Consider the following 12,475-nt stretch of genomic DNA (forward strand, 5'->3'; position numbering starts at 1 on the left):
ATTGTGAACAATGTCAGCAGGTGTGTTAGGAGAACATACGGGTGTGTTGTGAACTAGCAGCAGCCATGTTAAATTAGCAGCAAAAACCAAAACTGGTTTTGGAGAAAGATATAAATGTGTTATTTCCACTGTTGGAGCCTCAAGTGGACGTTCGAGGAACTGCAGGTTTTTGCTCTTTGCTCTAAACTTTTCGTGGTTCTAAGTCACCACCAGGCTTTTCTGTGAAGGTCAGTCCAAGAAAAAAAAAGTTCTCAGGGCTGCAGTTGCCTTTCTTTGTTCCACCAAACAGCCACTGCTCCGGTCACGCTGATATACTCCTAGGATGGGTCTCGAACCCATAACCACTGATTTAGGAGGACAGTTAGAGGCGCTGCCTCAGTGATGGCCGAGTGGTTAAGGCGTGGGACTTGAAATCCAACCGGGTTTCCCCGCGCAGCTCAGAAGCCTGCTCGCACCGGATGGGAAGGTTTAGAAGGAAAAGACTGAAGTCTGTAAACTGACCAGATCCCGTGACGGTGAAAGGTGTAAACAGTTAGCACATGTGTGAATCTCAGTGACCAGCGGGAGAAGCGGGCGATCCTTCACTAACAGAAATCTGACCTGCTGAACTCTTTTTGTCGTGTGGCCAAATGTGTTTCACAGTAATGTCACGCACTGATTTTGGTGTAACTACACTTGACTGATGTGCGCAGCAGAAAGAGAGAGAGGGTGAGAGAGTGGAGGGGGTGAGAGAGGTACAGTCTCAGCGGCAGCACGGCTCTGCGCTCCGAGTGTGGATGTTAGAAAAGAGGGAAGGACTCCGAGACACACACACACAGAGAGGAGCGCTACCGGTGGACGTGAGTGTGCTCGCGGGCTGCGGAGCGTCTCTCCGGTCAGCTGTGAATGGGATTACGGCGGCTCCTCTGGGACTGCAGGAGGAACCATGCGGCCGCAGAGCTGCCCGCTGCCCTCAGCACTGCTCCCGCTGCTGCTCGGGCTCTGCAGCGGCACAAGTTTCCCAACTAACATCAACATAGGTGAGTGAGCCCCGAGAACCCGGGTCTGACCAGCCCGACCCCCACATATTCAGATCATTCATATCATGATTCACGCGTGGACGCCTGGACCCGAGTGCTTGCGCTCCTCCAGACTGTCTCGAACGTTCCTGCTGTGACTTTGTGTCGATGTGCTTCTGTGATCGGGACTCCCTTACTTACACTAAGTTAGGGTTTATATTTCCACGCGAGGACAGGCGCTTTTTGTGTCTGCAGCACTTTAATATCGCTGCAAAACGCAGGGCACCTTTACCACTGTGACGCCAGGCGGAGGTTGTTCACGGTGATTCTCAGCGGCGGGAAGATTATGGAGATCAGCACCGCGGACAGAGTCACAGACTCAACAACCAACAACTGAGTTGATTCAAACATGGCTCAAAAATCGTTAAATATGAGAATCATTGAGGGAAAATGGGGATACCGGCTTCAGCACCACGGACAGAACAACAACAACAACAACCTTTATTTATAGAGCACATTAAAAGCCTAGGCATACCAAAGTGCTTTACAGAAAAACAATAAAATAATACAGTTAAGAGCATTAATATCAAATATAATAAGAACAGCAGACAATGTTCACAGTAGAAAGCCACTAATAAAATGGACTGCAGCACATAGATTATAGCAGACCCAGTGCCGCATGATAGAGAACACCAAGAATGAAGGAATAGTAAAAAGTTAAATGCAATAGGTCGCAGTTAACAGTCAGCATTTAACGGGTAGAAAAGGCAAGTTCAAAAAGATAAGTTTTAAGGCGTGCTTTAAAAGAAAAAATAGAATCAGACTCCCGAATGCCAATCGGGAGGCTGTTCCATAACTCAGGTGCAGCAAAGGCAAACGATCGATCGCCTCTAGATTTCAACCGAGATCTGGGCTGAACTAACAATAACTGCGAGGATGACCTTAAAACCCTGGCAGGGACATAAGGGTTTAAAACTACTACATACGAACAATAGTAGACCAGCATGAGCACCAGAGTCACGGCGGGTGTGACTGATTGTTTTTATGGCCTTAAATTAAATATAGTTAAAACGTTGCCATGACTGGGGGGGGGTCACAAAGACACAGACAGAGCTTATTACAGGCTTATTTTAGGACAAAGGACAGAGTCACAGTAGCTTAATGTGCTTTATGATTCATATGGTTTCTGCCATACACATTTCAGAATCAGCATTTATGGGGTCAGAAAGTCAGACGGTTCTCCCTTGCTCTTTGCGATTGCGATCGAGCCACTAGCAGTGGCCATTCGTACTAATGTTGCTATATCTGGAATCAAATTCGGTACAAGTGAACATAAACTTTCTCTATATGCAGATGACCTCCTACTGTATATAACGGACCCTCTCAAGTCAATTCCCTCATTAATGAATTGTCTTAAAGAATATAGTGCAGCTTCAGGATACAAGTTAAATTATACTAAAAGTGAGATTATGTCATTAAATATACAAGATAATCGTGTTAGAGCTCTTACAGATCCACTACAGTGGTGTAACAATGGATTTAAATATTTGGGCATACAAATTGGTAAATCTGAGGATAAAATATTCAAACTAAATTATATTAAACTGTTGGAGCAAACTAAACTTAATATACAGAGATGGATGGATTTTCCATTATCCCTCATAGGGAGAATTAATGTTGTTAAAATGAACATTTTGCCTAAGTTTACCTATTTATTTCAATGTCTCCCTATAAATGTTCCAAAAAGTTTCTTCAAAGAATTAAATAAACTTATAACCTCCTTCATATGGCAAAAGAAAAACCCAAGAGTTAAACTCTCCTCATTACAGGCCCCTTATTCAAGGGGAGGACTCAACCTACCAAACTTTAGGAATTATTATCTGGCCTCCCAATACTGATCAATTTTGATCTGGTTACATGCAGAGAGGAGTGAGGTTCGATGGGTTCCAATAGAACAATATGAGGTGAATCCCATATCATTAAAAGACGTCCCATTTCTAGGTACGAAAAAATGTTTATCTAAGCTCACAAATAATTCGATAATATTAAACACCTTCCGTGCCTGGCAGGAATCCCACTCACTTCTAAAAATAAATATTTCTTTTCTTAGAAGGACACCCCTATGGGGCAATCCTGATCTCTCCCATCATATTTCCGACTCCATATTGCGGGGATGGAAGGATAGAAATATTCGAACTGTTGCCGATCTATATAATAATGATACATTTATTGACTTCCAACAACTAAAGGAAAAATTTAAACTTCCAGACCAAAATTTTTTTAAATTTCTACAAATAAGAGACTGGATCAAAGAAAAAACCAAAGGAACATTCCCTGAGATTCCTAAAGAAAGTCCTTTTGAAACGCATCTTTGCACCAAACCATGGAAGTCAATAAAAGGAATAGTATCTTCAATATACACTATTATTAATGAAAAATTACCTGACTACAACAAAACGTCACTGAAAAGAAAATGGGAGGCAGATCTGGGTTATGTCTATGAAGAGGTAGAATGGTACCATCTAATGGAACAGGCACAGACCATGTTAATTTCTACAAATCATAGACAAATGCAATTTAATATATTCCACAGGACATATTATACACCTTACAGATTACATAAAATTGATATTAATTACTCTCCCAAATGTTTGAGATGTAAGGTGATAGATGGTGATCTTCTTCATATGCTGTGGAATTGCCCAGTAATAGAGGAGTTCTGGAGACGGACTACTGAAATAATTTCAAGGGTAATTGGGATCCAAGTCGAAATGGACCCAAAACTATGGATTTTAGGTGATATAGATTCTATAAATGTGGATTACCACAAGAAATATTTTATTTTACTTGCGAGTACTGCAGTTAAAAAATGTATTCTGACACATTGGAAATCTGAAAATTCTCCAACACTGAGATATTGGATTAATGAGTTAGCATCATACTGTACACCTGAGAAGATATCGCATAGTGTAAAAGGGAAATACGGAACCTTTAAAAAAATTTGGGGACCATTTCTTTCAGTATTACCGTCTTTGGACTTGACAGAATATAGAGATGATGTAAATTCCTCTGGGTTTACCCTGAATTGATCCTGGGTTAGGCCCTTCTGATCAGAATTCTTGAATGTTGTGCTGATTCTTGTGTATAGACGGGTGTAAATATGGGCTGTTTGTATACACGAATGTGATGAAGTTGAGAGCCATACAGGGGTAAAGGGGTGGGGGGATGGTGGGAGGGGTTCACACGATATGTTTTTCTTTTTTCTTTTTTTTTTTTTCTTTTTTTGTTTCCTTTGTTTTTTTTTTTTGTTTTTTTTGTTTTTTTTTTTTTGTTTTAAATTTCTGTAATTACCAATACTGTTACTATTATAATTATTATTTTTTATTATTATTATTATTAATACGCCCGTATTTTCTGTGTTCGGTCCTCAGAGGGTGGAGGCTATGTTTGAAAGATAAAGATACTAGAGTGTGTTCCTGAGAATATTTTTTATTTTTTTTGGTCATAATGGCCAGTCAAGCTTTGGCTAGTTGATGATACCTACTCTGTCCCATAACTGTAAATGTCTTTTATTGTTTGTTTCTGTTTGTTTGTTGTTCGTTTTCAATTTAAAAAATGAAAATAAAAAGTAAAAAAAAAAAAGAAAGTCAGACGGTAATATTCAGCACCATGGACAGAATCATGAAAGAACATTGTCTGTTTTTATGGACAAATTCCTAAATTTAAATTTACAATTGAAATAAGAGAATCAGAACTTTAGAGGGAGAGAGCGATAAAGACATGGGCTGGAATTCAGGAGCCGGAGAGAGAGACAGGCCACAGCATGGCTAACATCACTTAAGAACGCAAAGTGTTTTTTAAAGAGAAGTATGGTTATTATATTAATCCATAGGGATTAGAAGAATTAACACCATGAACAGAGCCATATAGGGCTACCATTTCTCATGTCAATAAACATGATCAGGACATCCCAGTAGTAAGTCCCAGACTCTAATCCCCTCAGCTAGCCCCGAGGCTACATGTACACAACAGGATTTTCCATATTGAGCTATTAATTTATGAGCCAGTCACCTCTGAACCTGATCAGCTGTTTAGTCTGCTTGTTGCTGAGATGCGTGAAGATGTCCGTTTGCGGAGTGGGTGGATTCATTTTCTCTCAGAGGACTGATCATTTAATGATTGCAGCTCTAATGCCACACATTAGCGTATTAACTGTGTTTTTATTGTACGATGGTGTGTTATGATAATCCTGACTTTGCCTGTTTGATGGTTCTTATAATTTCCTCTGAGACATCCCGGCCGATGGGACTGTCAGAGAGGAGCCTGCAATCTTTCTTTGGAATGACTTTATCATATTTTTATCATATTTCTAAATTTAACTGTATCTTTTCATTAATCTGAAGTATTTCCTGAGGCTTTAGTGATTTCCTTCAGCTCTGTGTTAAACCGCAGTCTGCTCGGGTCACTTTACAGTTTTACTGTCAAGTCTAAATACTTGTGCTTTGCTGTTATATCACTAGATGGAGTTATTGATGATTTATTCTCCTTTTAAATGTACCTTTTTTTCCATCATTATATAATATTAAAAACTGAGAAAAGAGCTTATGATTTGTGTCCTAATGGTTCAACTGTTATTATTTAGCTGGTTGTAAAACACTCTGTGCCTCTCATGTAGGCTCACATAGATGGTGTGGTTCTCTTGCTCAAAGTCACTTTCATTTAGGGACAGATGGAGTCAACCCTGCCATTACTCAACATCTTGCACTATGAGACTCTACATATAGAGCTCTAACGCTAATTCAGTCGGGACCACTACAGAGCAGACCCCAGGTCAGTGACAGCAAAGTTGAGACTAATTAAATGGGATGCAAAGCAGCTTACAGACGTTCAGATGTTTAAATAATGCATACCAAATAAGATTAAACAGGGGTCACTGATTCATTTCTTATAAGGGGCTAAACTGCAAGCCCAGTGATGGAAGCAATGCAATGCAAGTAAAAGTGGTCATACTTTAGTATATACCTATTCATCCCCTGGGGGAGTAAAAATCCAGCTTTACTAAGTAAAAGTAGAGGTTAGGGTTAGTGCCTTTTAATCAGAATCCCCACTTTTATTAGATGCGTTGGGTTCAGATTTGGATTGAGGAGGTTTTGCAGGATTTCTTGCTGTGGGAGCACAGAGTTGGACACTGGCTCTTGCTGCTTCTCAGATACATATTTAGCTTGAACAAGAAAATCTGGGAGAGATCATCCTGATGTTCTCAAATAATATCACAACTGGATCCAAGGACTCAGGTGATGCAGAGTGTGGAGGAAGCTTCAGGCTTGGTGGTTAAATGCGCTATCCTGTTAGCAAGGCTGCAGCTGCTTCAAATGGAATTACTAGAGTTATTTTAATCAGTGATTCATTCAAGTTATTGATCAAATTAAAATATATAACCTGCAAAAGTGCCCAGTGATTAAAACTGTTAACATCTGATATTAGTGATGCATAAAGCTCCAGAAAAAGGAAAAAAATACCAACATGCGGTTATAACAAAGTCGTACAAGAGTGAATATTCTGCGTCCTCAGGACTTTAGTTATGTAACTTACATTTCTATGCTACCATTTTCATGCAGCGAGCTCAAGTAAAGCAGGGGCTCAGTATTGTTTTCTGCCCTCAGTCCTGATGTCAGTAAACAGACGTTCAGCGGGAGTTTATGAAGCGGGGACTCCTCTGCCTCCTCGTCTATTCCCATGTCGAGCCTCGACTGGTCGGCTCACACTCAGCGATGTGTGGATGAGGCAGCTGTGGGCTGTAGCGCGTGTTACGCTGCCAAAATGAAGTTTAAATGTGATTCATCAGGCCGCTGGTCCAGATTCCCGCTGTGGCTTCCACTCAGGTGGGATGCTCATTTGGCATCAAGTTGAACTAACCTTCATTTTACTGGAATAAAATCCCTCCTGCAGCGTGACCCTGCACGCCCAACCAGAGCGCCTCGGCACTCCTGCACGTCTTTATAGCTTCAGTCACAGCAGATGGATTGCTTCCAGCCCTCATTTCTCTGATGAATAAATCATAAATGATTCTAATAAAATTTCACAAACTGTCTAGGGATTGCAGATTTTATTCTAGGTCAAATATACACAACAAACTCTATCATTAACAAAACCTTTATCCGAGCATAGTGCCTCATTCAGGTTTTGCAAAGGAGACTTCAAGTTATATAAAGTTTAAAGATGGAGACATGGAGTACACAGATGCAGAAATGAAGAAATTAATTTATTCTATTATTATTGTATTCATGGGCAAACATATTGTGACCCCAGTTGACTGAAAAAAGTCCAGTTAAGTCATGTGACTGAACATGCTTCAGTGATAAGTGACAAATGGAGGGAATTTGACTTCTGTCTGTCATGTTGACCCAGCATTTTCAGTTTCTTATGTTTCTGGTATTCTTCTGTATTATGATTTATGTCTGATTCTTTAGTTATCCTGCTTTGATTATTATTATAAGTCTACGTTTCAGTTTATTCTGGTTTAGGGTTTAGTTCTTAAGTTTTGTTCTTATGCCCTCGTGTTTAGTTTAGGTTTAGTTCTGTGCTTCGTCTTCTCTGCCCGTGTGTTCCCTCTGTGTAAAGTCCATGTTTAGTCTGTCTTTGTGAATTGTTTCCTGTTTTATTTTGAAGGGTTATGTCTGATGTCAGTGTTTCTAGCTTCGCTCCCCCTGTCTCGTTAGGTCTCATTCCTCCCGGCTGTGTTCCCCTGCTGTCTCTAATTCCTTGATGACCTCCTTAGTGTGTTTAAGCCCCATGTTTCTTTGTGCCAGTGTCGTGTTGTACCATCAGATTTTGCCTGTGTGTCCAGTTTGTGGGTTTTCCCAGTTAGGTTTCTGTTTTGTTTTCTGCCAGCAATAAAGCTGTGGTTTTTGAGTTGCACTCAGTCTCTGAGTCCTGCATTTGGATCCTCACCTCCGCCTGCCCGCACACAGAGCCCTGACACTGTCATAGAAATCCAAACAAAGACGAGAGCTGGAGTTCCACTGGATCAGGAAGGAAAATGAGAAACTGCAAAGGTTGTATGTTCCTTTAAGACAGGGGTGTCGGACTCCAGGCCTCGAGGGCCGGTGTCCTGCAGGTTTTAGATCTCACCTTGGGTCAACACACCTGAATCACATGATTAGTTCGTTACCAGGCCTCTGGAGAACTGCAGGAGCTAATTTAGCCATTTAAATCAGCTGTGATGGTTCAAGGACACATCTAAAACCTGCAGGGACACTGGCCCTCGAGGCCTGGAGGTGCCCACCCCGCTTTAAGAAGTACTCCAACCTTCACAATGAAGTAAAATTTTGCAACAAACTGCTCAAAACTCATTGAGCTCATTTTGTAGTCCATCTGGATATCATAGTTTTGACAGAGGAGCCTGGGGTAAGTGCCGTCACATTCTCTGAGCTTCTCTTTACTTGCGACCTATTAAATACTCTTTCACAGCTTTTCTTCCCTTCACGAAATCTTCCATTGAGTTCAAGCACTGTTTGTGTATTAACTGATGCCTTAGTAGTGTGGCTAGAAATGATATTTGTGTGTGTGTGTGTGTGTGTGTGTGTACTGAGATTTTTATTTTGAAACTGTAAACAGCAAAAATGTCCCATTTTGTGTTTGCGTTCCTCCTGGCTGATGTGCTTGATGTGGGATTTAAATATTTCCTGTGGTGTCATGACTCCTGTTATGTGATATTGTTACTTTTATCCCTATTTATGATTATCTTTTCACTGTTTTTATGCATTTAAATGTGCAGTGTGTTCATTGGGCAGAAACTTTGCTTTGGCTGAGCTGGGTTAGCTGCACTGGAGCATTCATTACAAGTGAAAATGTCTCCTCATGTTTCCTGTTGCGTACATGAGAAACCATCTTTTTTGAAGGTCATGTAAAATATATGACAAGCAGCTGTAACCGGTGTGTTCCTGCGTTGTCTGACACTGAAAGGTAAAAGAAAGAAAGACCTCCAACTTGCCCGCTCCAGCTCCTACAACCAAATGTAAACCGTAAGGAAGAGGGTTAGCTCAACCCACCACAACTTCCAAGCTAACAAAAATGATCTATTCATGATAGCATTAACTGTGCCTATAACACATGTGGCACACGCATACTACACATTTACAGTATCTACCAAAGACGGGCACAGTGATGACAATAACTGAACTAAAACACAATCAGAAACATCAGGGTGGCTAAATATACATTATGTGTGTTGTACAGTGTTGGGAAAGAAATGACCCCAACCTCTCCCACAGGGGAACTGTGGAAAAGGGGAGGGGCCAAAGGGGTACCCCGTATTTATAGGGTTGCACCAAAGAAGGAGAAGGGGCTCTAACTGATAATGAACATAACTACAGGCTTGAAGGTCCTAAAAGTCAGGTATGATAGGAGGGGTTTGGGGTCTAGAACACATTTTGTGTAATTATAACATTATGTAATTTATGACCTGGTTACACAGACATGGAGGCGGTTGGAAGGTGATGAATCATAACAGCTGTCTTGTATTAAAAAGTTATTGTAAAGTTTGAATATCTTCGTGTTCTCCTAAGGTAATAATGACTAAATATGATACTGACTTGTATAACTACCAGTTTAAAAAAACAGTAACTGGGTAGGACACAAAGAAAAAGTCTCCAAAATGCTCGACTGGGTTAAATGAATAACACAGTCAAACTTCAGAGACAGTGTGTCCAGTTGGGAAGCATAAACTGTGAATCCGTTTCACCTGCTTTACAGATGAAAGTGGCAGCAGGTGCGCTGGACAAACCCCAAATAAAGGGAATGGTCTTGCAGGTGCTGACCACAGACTGCTGCGCTCTGCTCATCCCTCCTGGCTGCTTTTTTTTTTTTTTTTTTTTTCTTTCCGTTCATGTCTTTGTCACTGCTGGTGGAATGAGACGGTACCTGCAGCTCATTCAGGCTGGATCTGGGCACGGGTTCATCTCCTCCAGGATGGCACATCCATATCGACCAGCACATTCTCAGGAGTGTGATGGGTCATTAAAAACAGAACTGGACGGAGCCTTATTTGCTCCTGTGTGAGGAAGAACAAAGTGAGCTTCTGTGCTCGTCTCTGACCGAACTGTCAGATCCAGAATCCACAAGGGGCCGGCGTCCTGCAGTGAGACAGACACCGTGCAGCTGGATTAATGTCCTGTTGGTGTCTCTGCAGTGTAATGGGTGCTTCCTGTCTGGACACATTGATATCTGCGAAGTTCAGCTGACTTTGTGTTATACTGCAATGATCGGGAAAAAAACACCTTCTCTCTGAGTGTGAACCTCAGATGTGAGTTATCAGGACGTTTGGAATAAAAATCATAATGATGGCCACAGTGAAGCTGCTCATGTCTATTTTAGGGGGCCTTGGCTGAAACAAACTGATCAACAATTTCAAATGTGAATACAAAGTGATGACCCGCACCGTGCTTTGTTGGAAAAACTAATATACAGTAGGAGTGTGAAAAGTATGAATTTTTTGTGCTCCATATCGCCCCCCTCTGGTGACTGAAATCCCACTTACTCAATAATAAAAATGGCATCAAATTGTGGAGATGCTGAACTGAATTTGTGCGTATCATAAACTTTTATTTCCCCACATTTATTTTTATGTGATGATCTAAGAAGCTCTGTAAAAATCTCAATATGTTTCTGTTGAGGAAACCATGGCGATGCTAATTTCTGCACTGACTGGCTAAATAAAGATGAAGGAGAAGCTCGATGCAGAAGAAAGATGGTTTCCTTCCTTTTTCTTTAACTGCAGAAAATTTGTGCCTAAATGTCACCAAACAGCAGCAGAAAATCAACCATAACTGCGAAAAAAGCTGGAAACTGAAACCTTTTATTAAACTGCTTTATTCAAAGATCTGTTTGTGTGGAGACAGAGGACAGAGCAATTTTTACTTTCCTGCTGAGAAGAAGAGTCGTGAAAGCTTCACCACAAAAAGAAAGAAAAACATAAATTAACATTTGAATCGAGGAAGTTGGAGCGCCCTGCTGTGCAGTCATATGAAAGCATCTCTTCCTCCTTCAGCACAGAAAACAGAAGAGGGTCAGTCAGTCGGAGTTTAAGTGTTTGGATAATTTCCACGTGACCCTAGAAACCATTATGCTGAGAGGGTATGAGTGCCGTAAAATGGCTCCAGTAAGAGCAGAGAAAAGAGGCTTTTAACAGCAATTACAGCAAAGCGGGCACTCGTCATTATTAGTGACAATGGTAAACTCTGTGTGAGCAGCCAGCTCACGGGCAGCACAATCAAGCATCTCAAAGTTTCTTAACTTTACTCCCATTTCTTATTTTAGGGTAAAGTTGGAGTTTGAGGTGCTCAGGAGCAGTGAGTGTGAATACACTTACATGCAAGTATGAAAACACACAGTTCAGCTCCACTTTTCTTTTATTGGGGACATGAAAGCGAAATAAATTGGAAGAAATCTTCTTTGCTATTGTTAGCATGGCTGCTCTATCACGACTATATGGACATCAAATTAAGAACAGCAAGCTGGAGGAGAGAGAAGCTGGGAGTTTATTCATTTCCACCCAGCATGAAGACAAGGAGCCACATTTAACCTCATTTACAGACAACAGAGAATGAAACCTGACCCTGATTAGCGGCCTTAAGTAGACTAATATGAGCTGAACACGTGAAAATGTTTCACTTCATAGGAACTGAGGAATTTTGGCCTTAAACAGGACAAAGGTTCCAAGTTCAGACAGGAGTGAGACACGGCTGCTGACTGCTGTTTCTGGCTATCAGCAGCAGGAAGTGGCATCCACATTGACCACTTTATAGACAAAATCTTTAGATGGTTGAGTAACTAAAGCTCCACACTGAAAAAAAGTGGTTAGACATATTTTAAATAACAGTCCTTTAAGGCGAAACAGGAGAAGCCCCACAATTACATCATTTAGTTCCAATTGGGTTTTTTTTAAGGCATTTCTATATGAGTAAGAGAAGCTAGCTTAACAGTAGACTCATGAGCTTCATTAGCTCCCTGCTAAAGGTGCAGATGACTTGCAGGCAATGTTCCCTCTAAGCTACGCGCGTGCGCAATCGCGCACTGCTGGCACGTCTCTGCGCACAGAAAATCTAACCTGAATTGAAACTAAAACAAATACGTTAACAATTCTGTTTTGCAGTTTAAGTTAGTAAGTGACCGGAAACTGGCTGCTCCACCCAATGATGCGATTCACATTCGTATATACGCAGCTAATCAACGTCGTTTACGGGAAAGACTAACATGCTTTAATTGTGCTAAACAGCTCCACATGAATAACTAGCACGAGCTAATTAGCACAATGTTACGTCATGGACATTATTATAAAATTTTTGCTTTGCGGAGAGACGTTTTTCCTGCAATAATCCAGAACACACCATTAGCTTTTCTGCAGAGGGAAGCAGGGCGATGCGTTGACCCTTGATTTCCTTTTCTTTTGACTTTTTGAGGTTTAATTTAAAGTTTTA

The 12,475-nt window shown here is 41.0% G+C and overlaps 1 protein-coding gene across 1 annotated transcript in view; it reads left to right on the top strand.

Annotated features, from left to right (window-relative positions):
• Positions 1 to 532: 532 nt before the first annotated feature.
• The window catches only part of LOC146661278 (glutamate receptor 1-like), a 111,363-nt gene continuing 99,420 nt past the window's right edge, over positions 533 to 12,475 (top strand). Inside the window, exon 1 of the mRNA XM_085421382.1 lies at positions 533 to 1,019. Within this exon, the coding sequence (XP_085277508.1) occupies positions 926 to 1,019 (94 nt within the window). The 5' untranslated portion in view covers positions 533 to 925. The remainder of the gene's footprint in view (positions 1,020 to 12,475) is intronic.

Source organism: Rhamphochromis longiceps, linkage group LG10 (assembly GCF_057381845.1).
Source record: "Rhamphochromis longiceps isolate RC_006_pf linkage group LG10, R_longiceps_female_GT1.1, whole genome shotgun sequence".
Lineage (NCBI taxonomy): Eukaryota > Metazoa > Chordata > Actinopteri > Cichliformes > Cichlidae > Rhamphochromis > Rhamphochromis longiceps.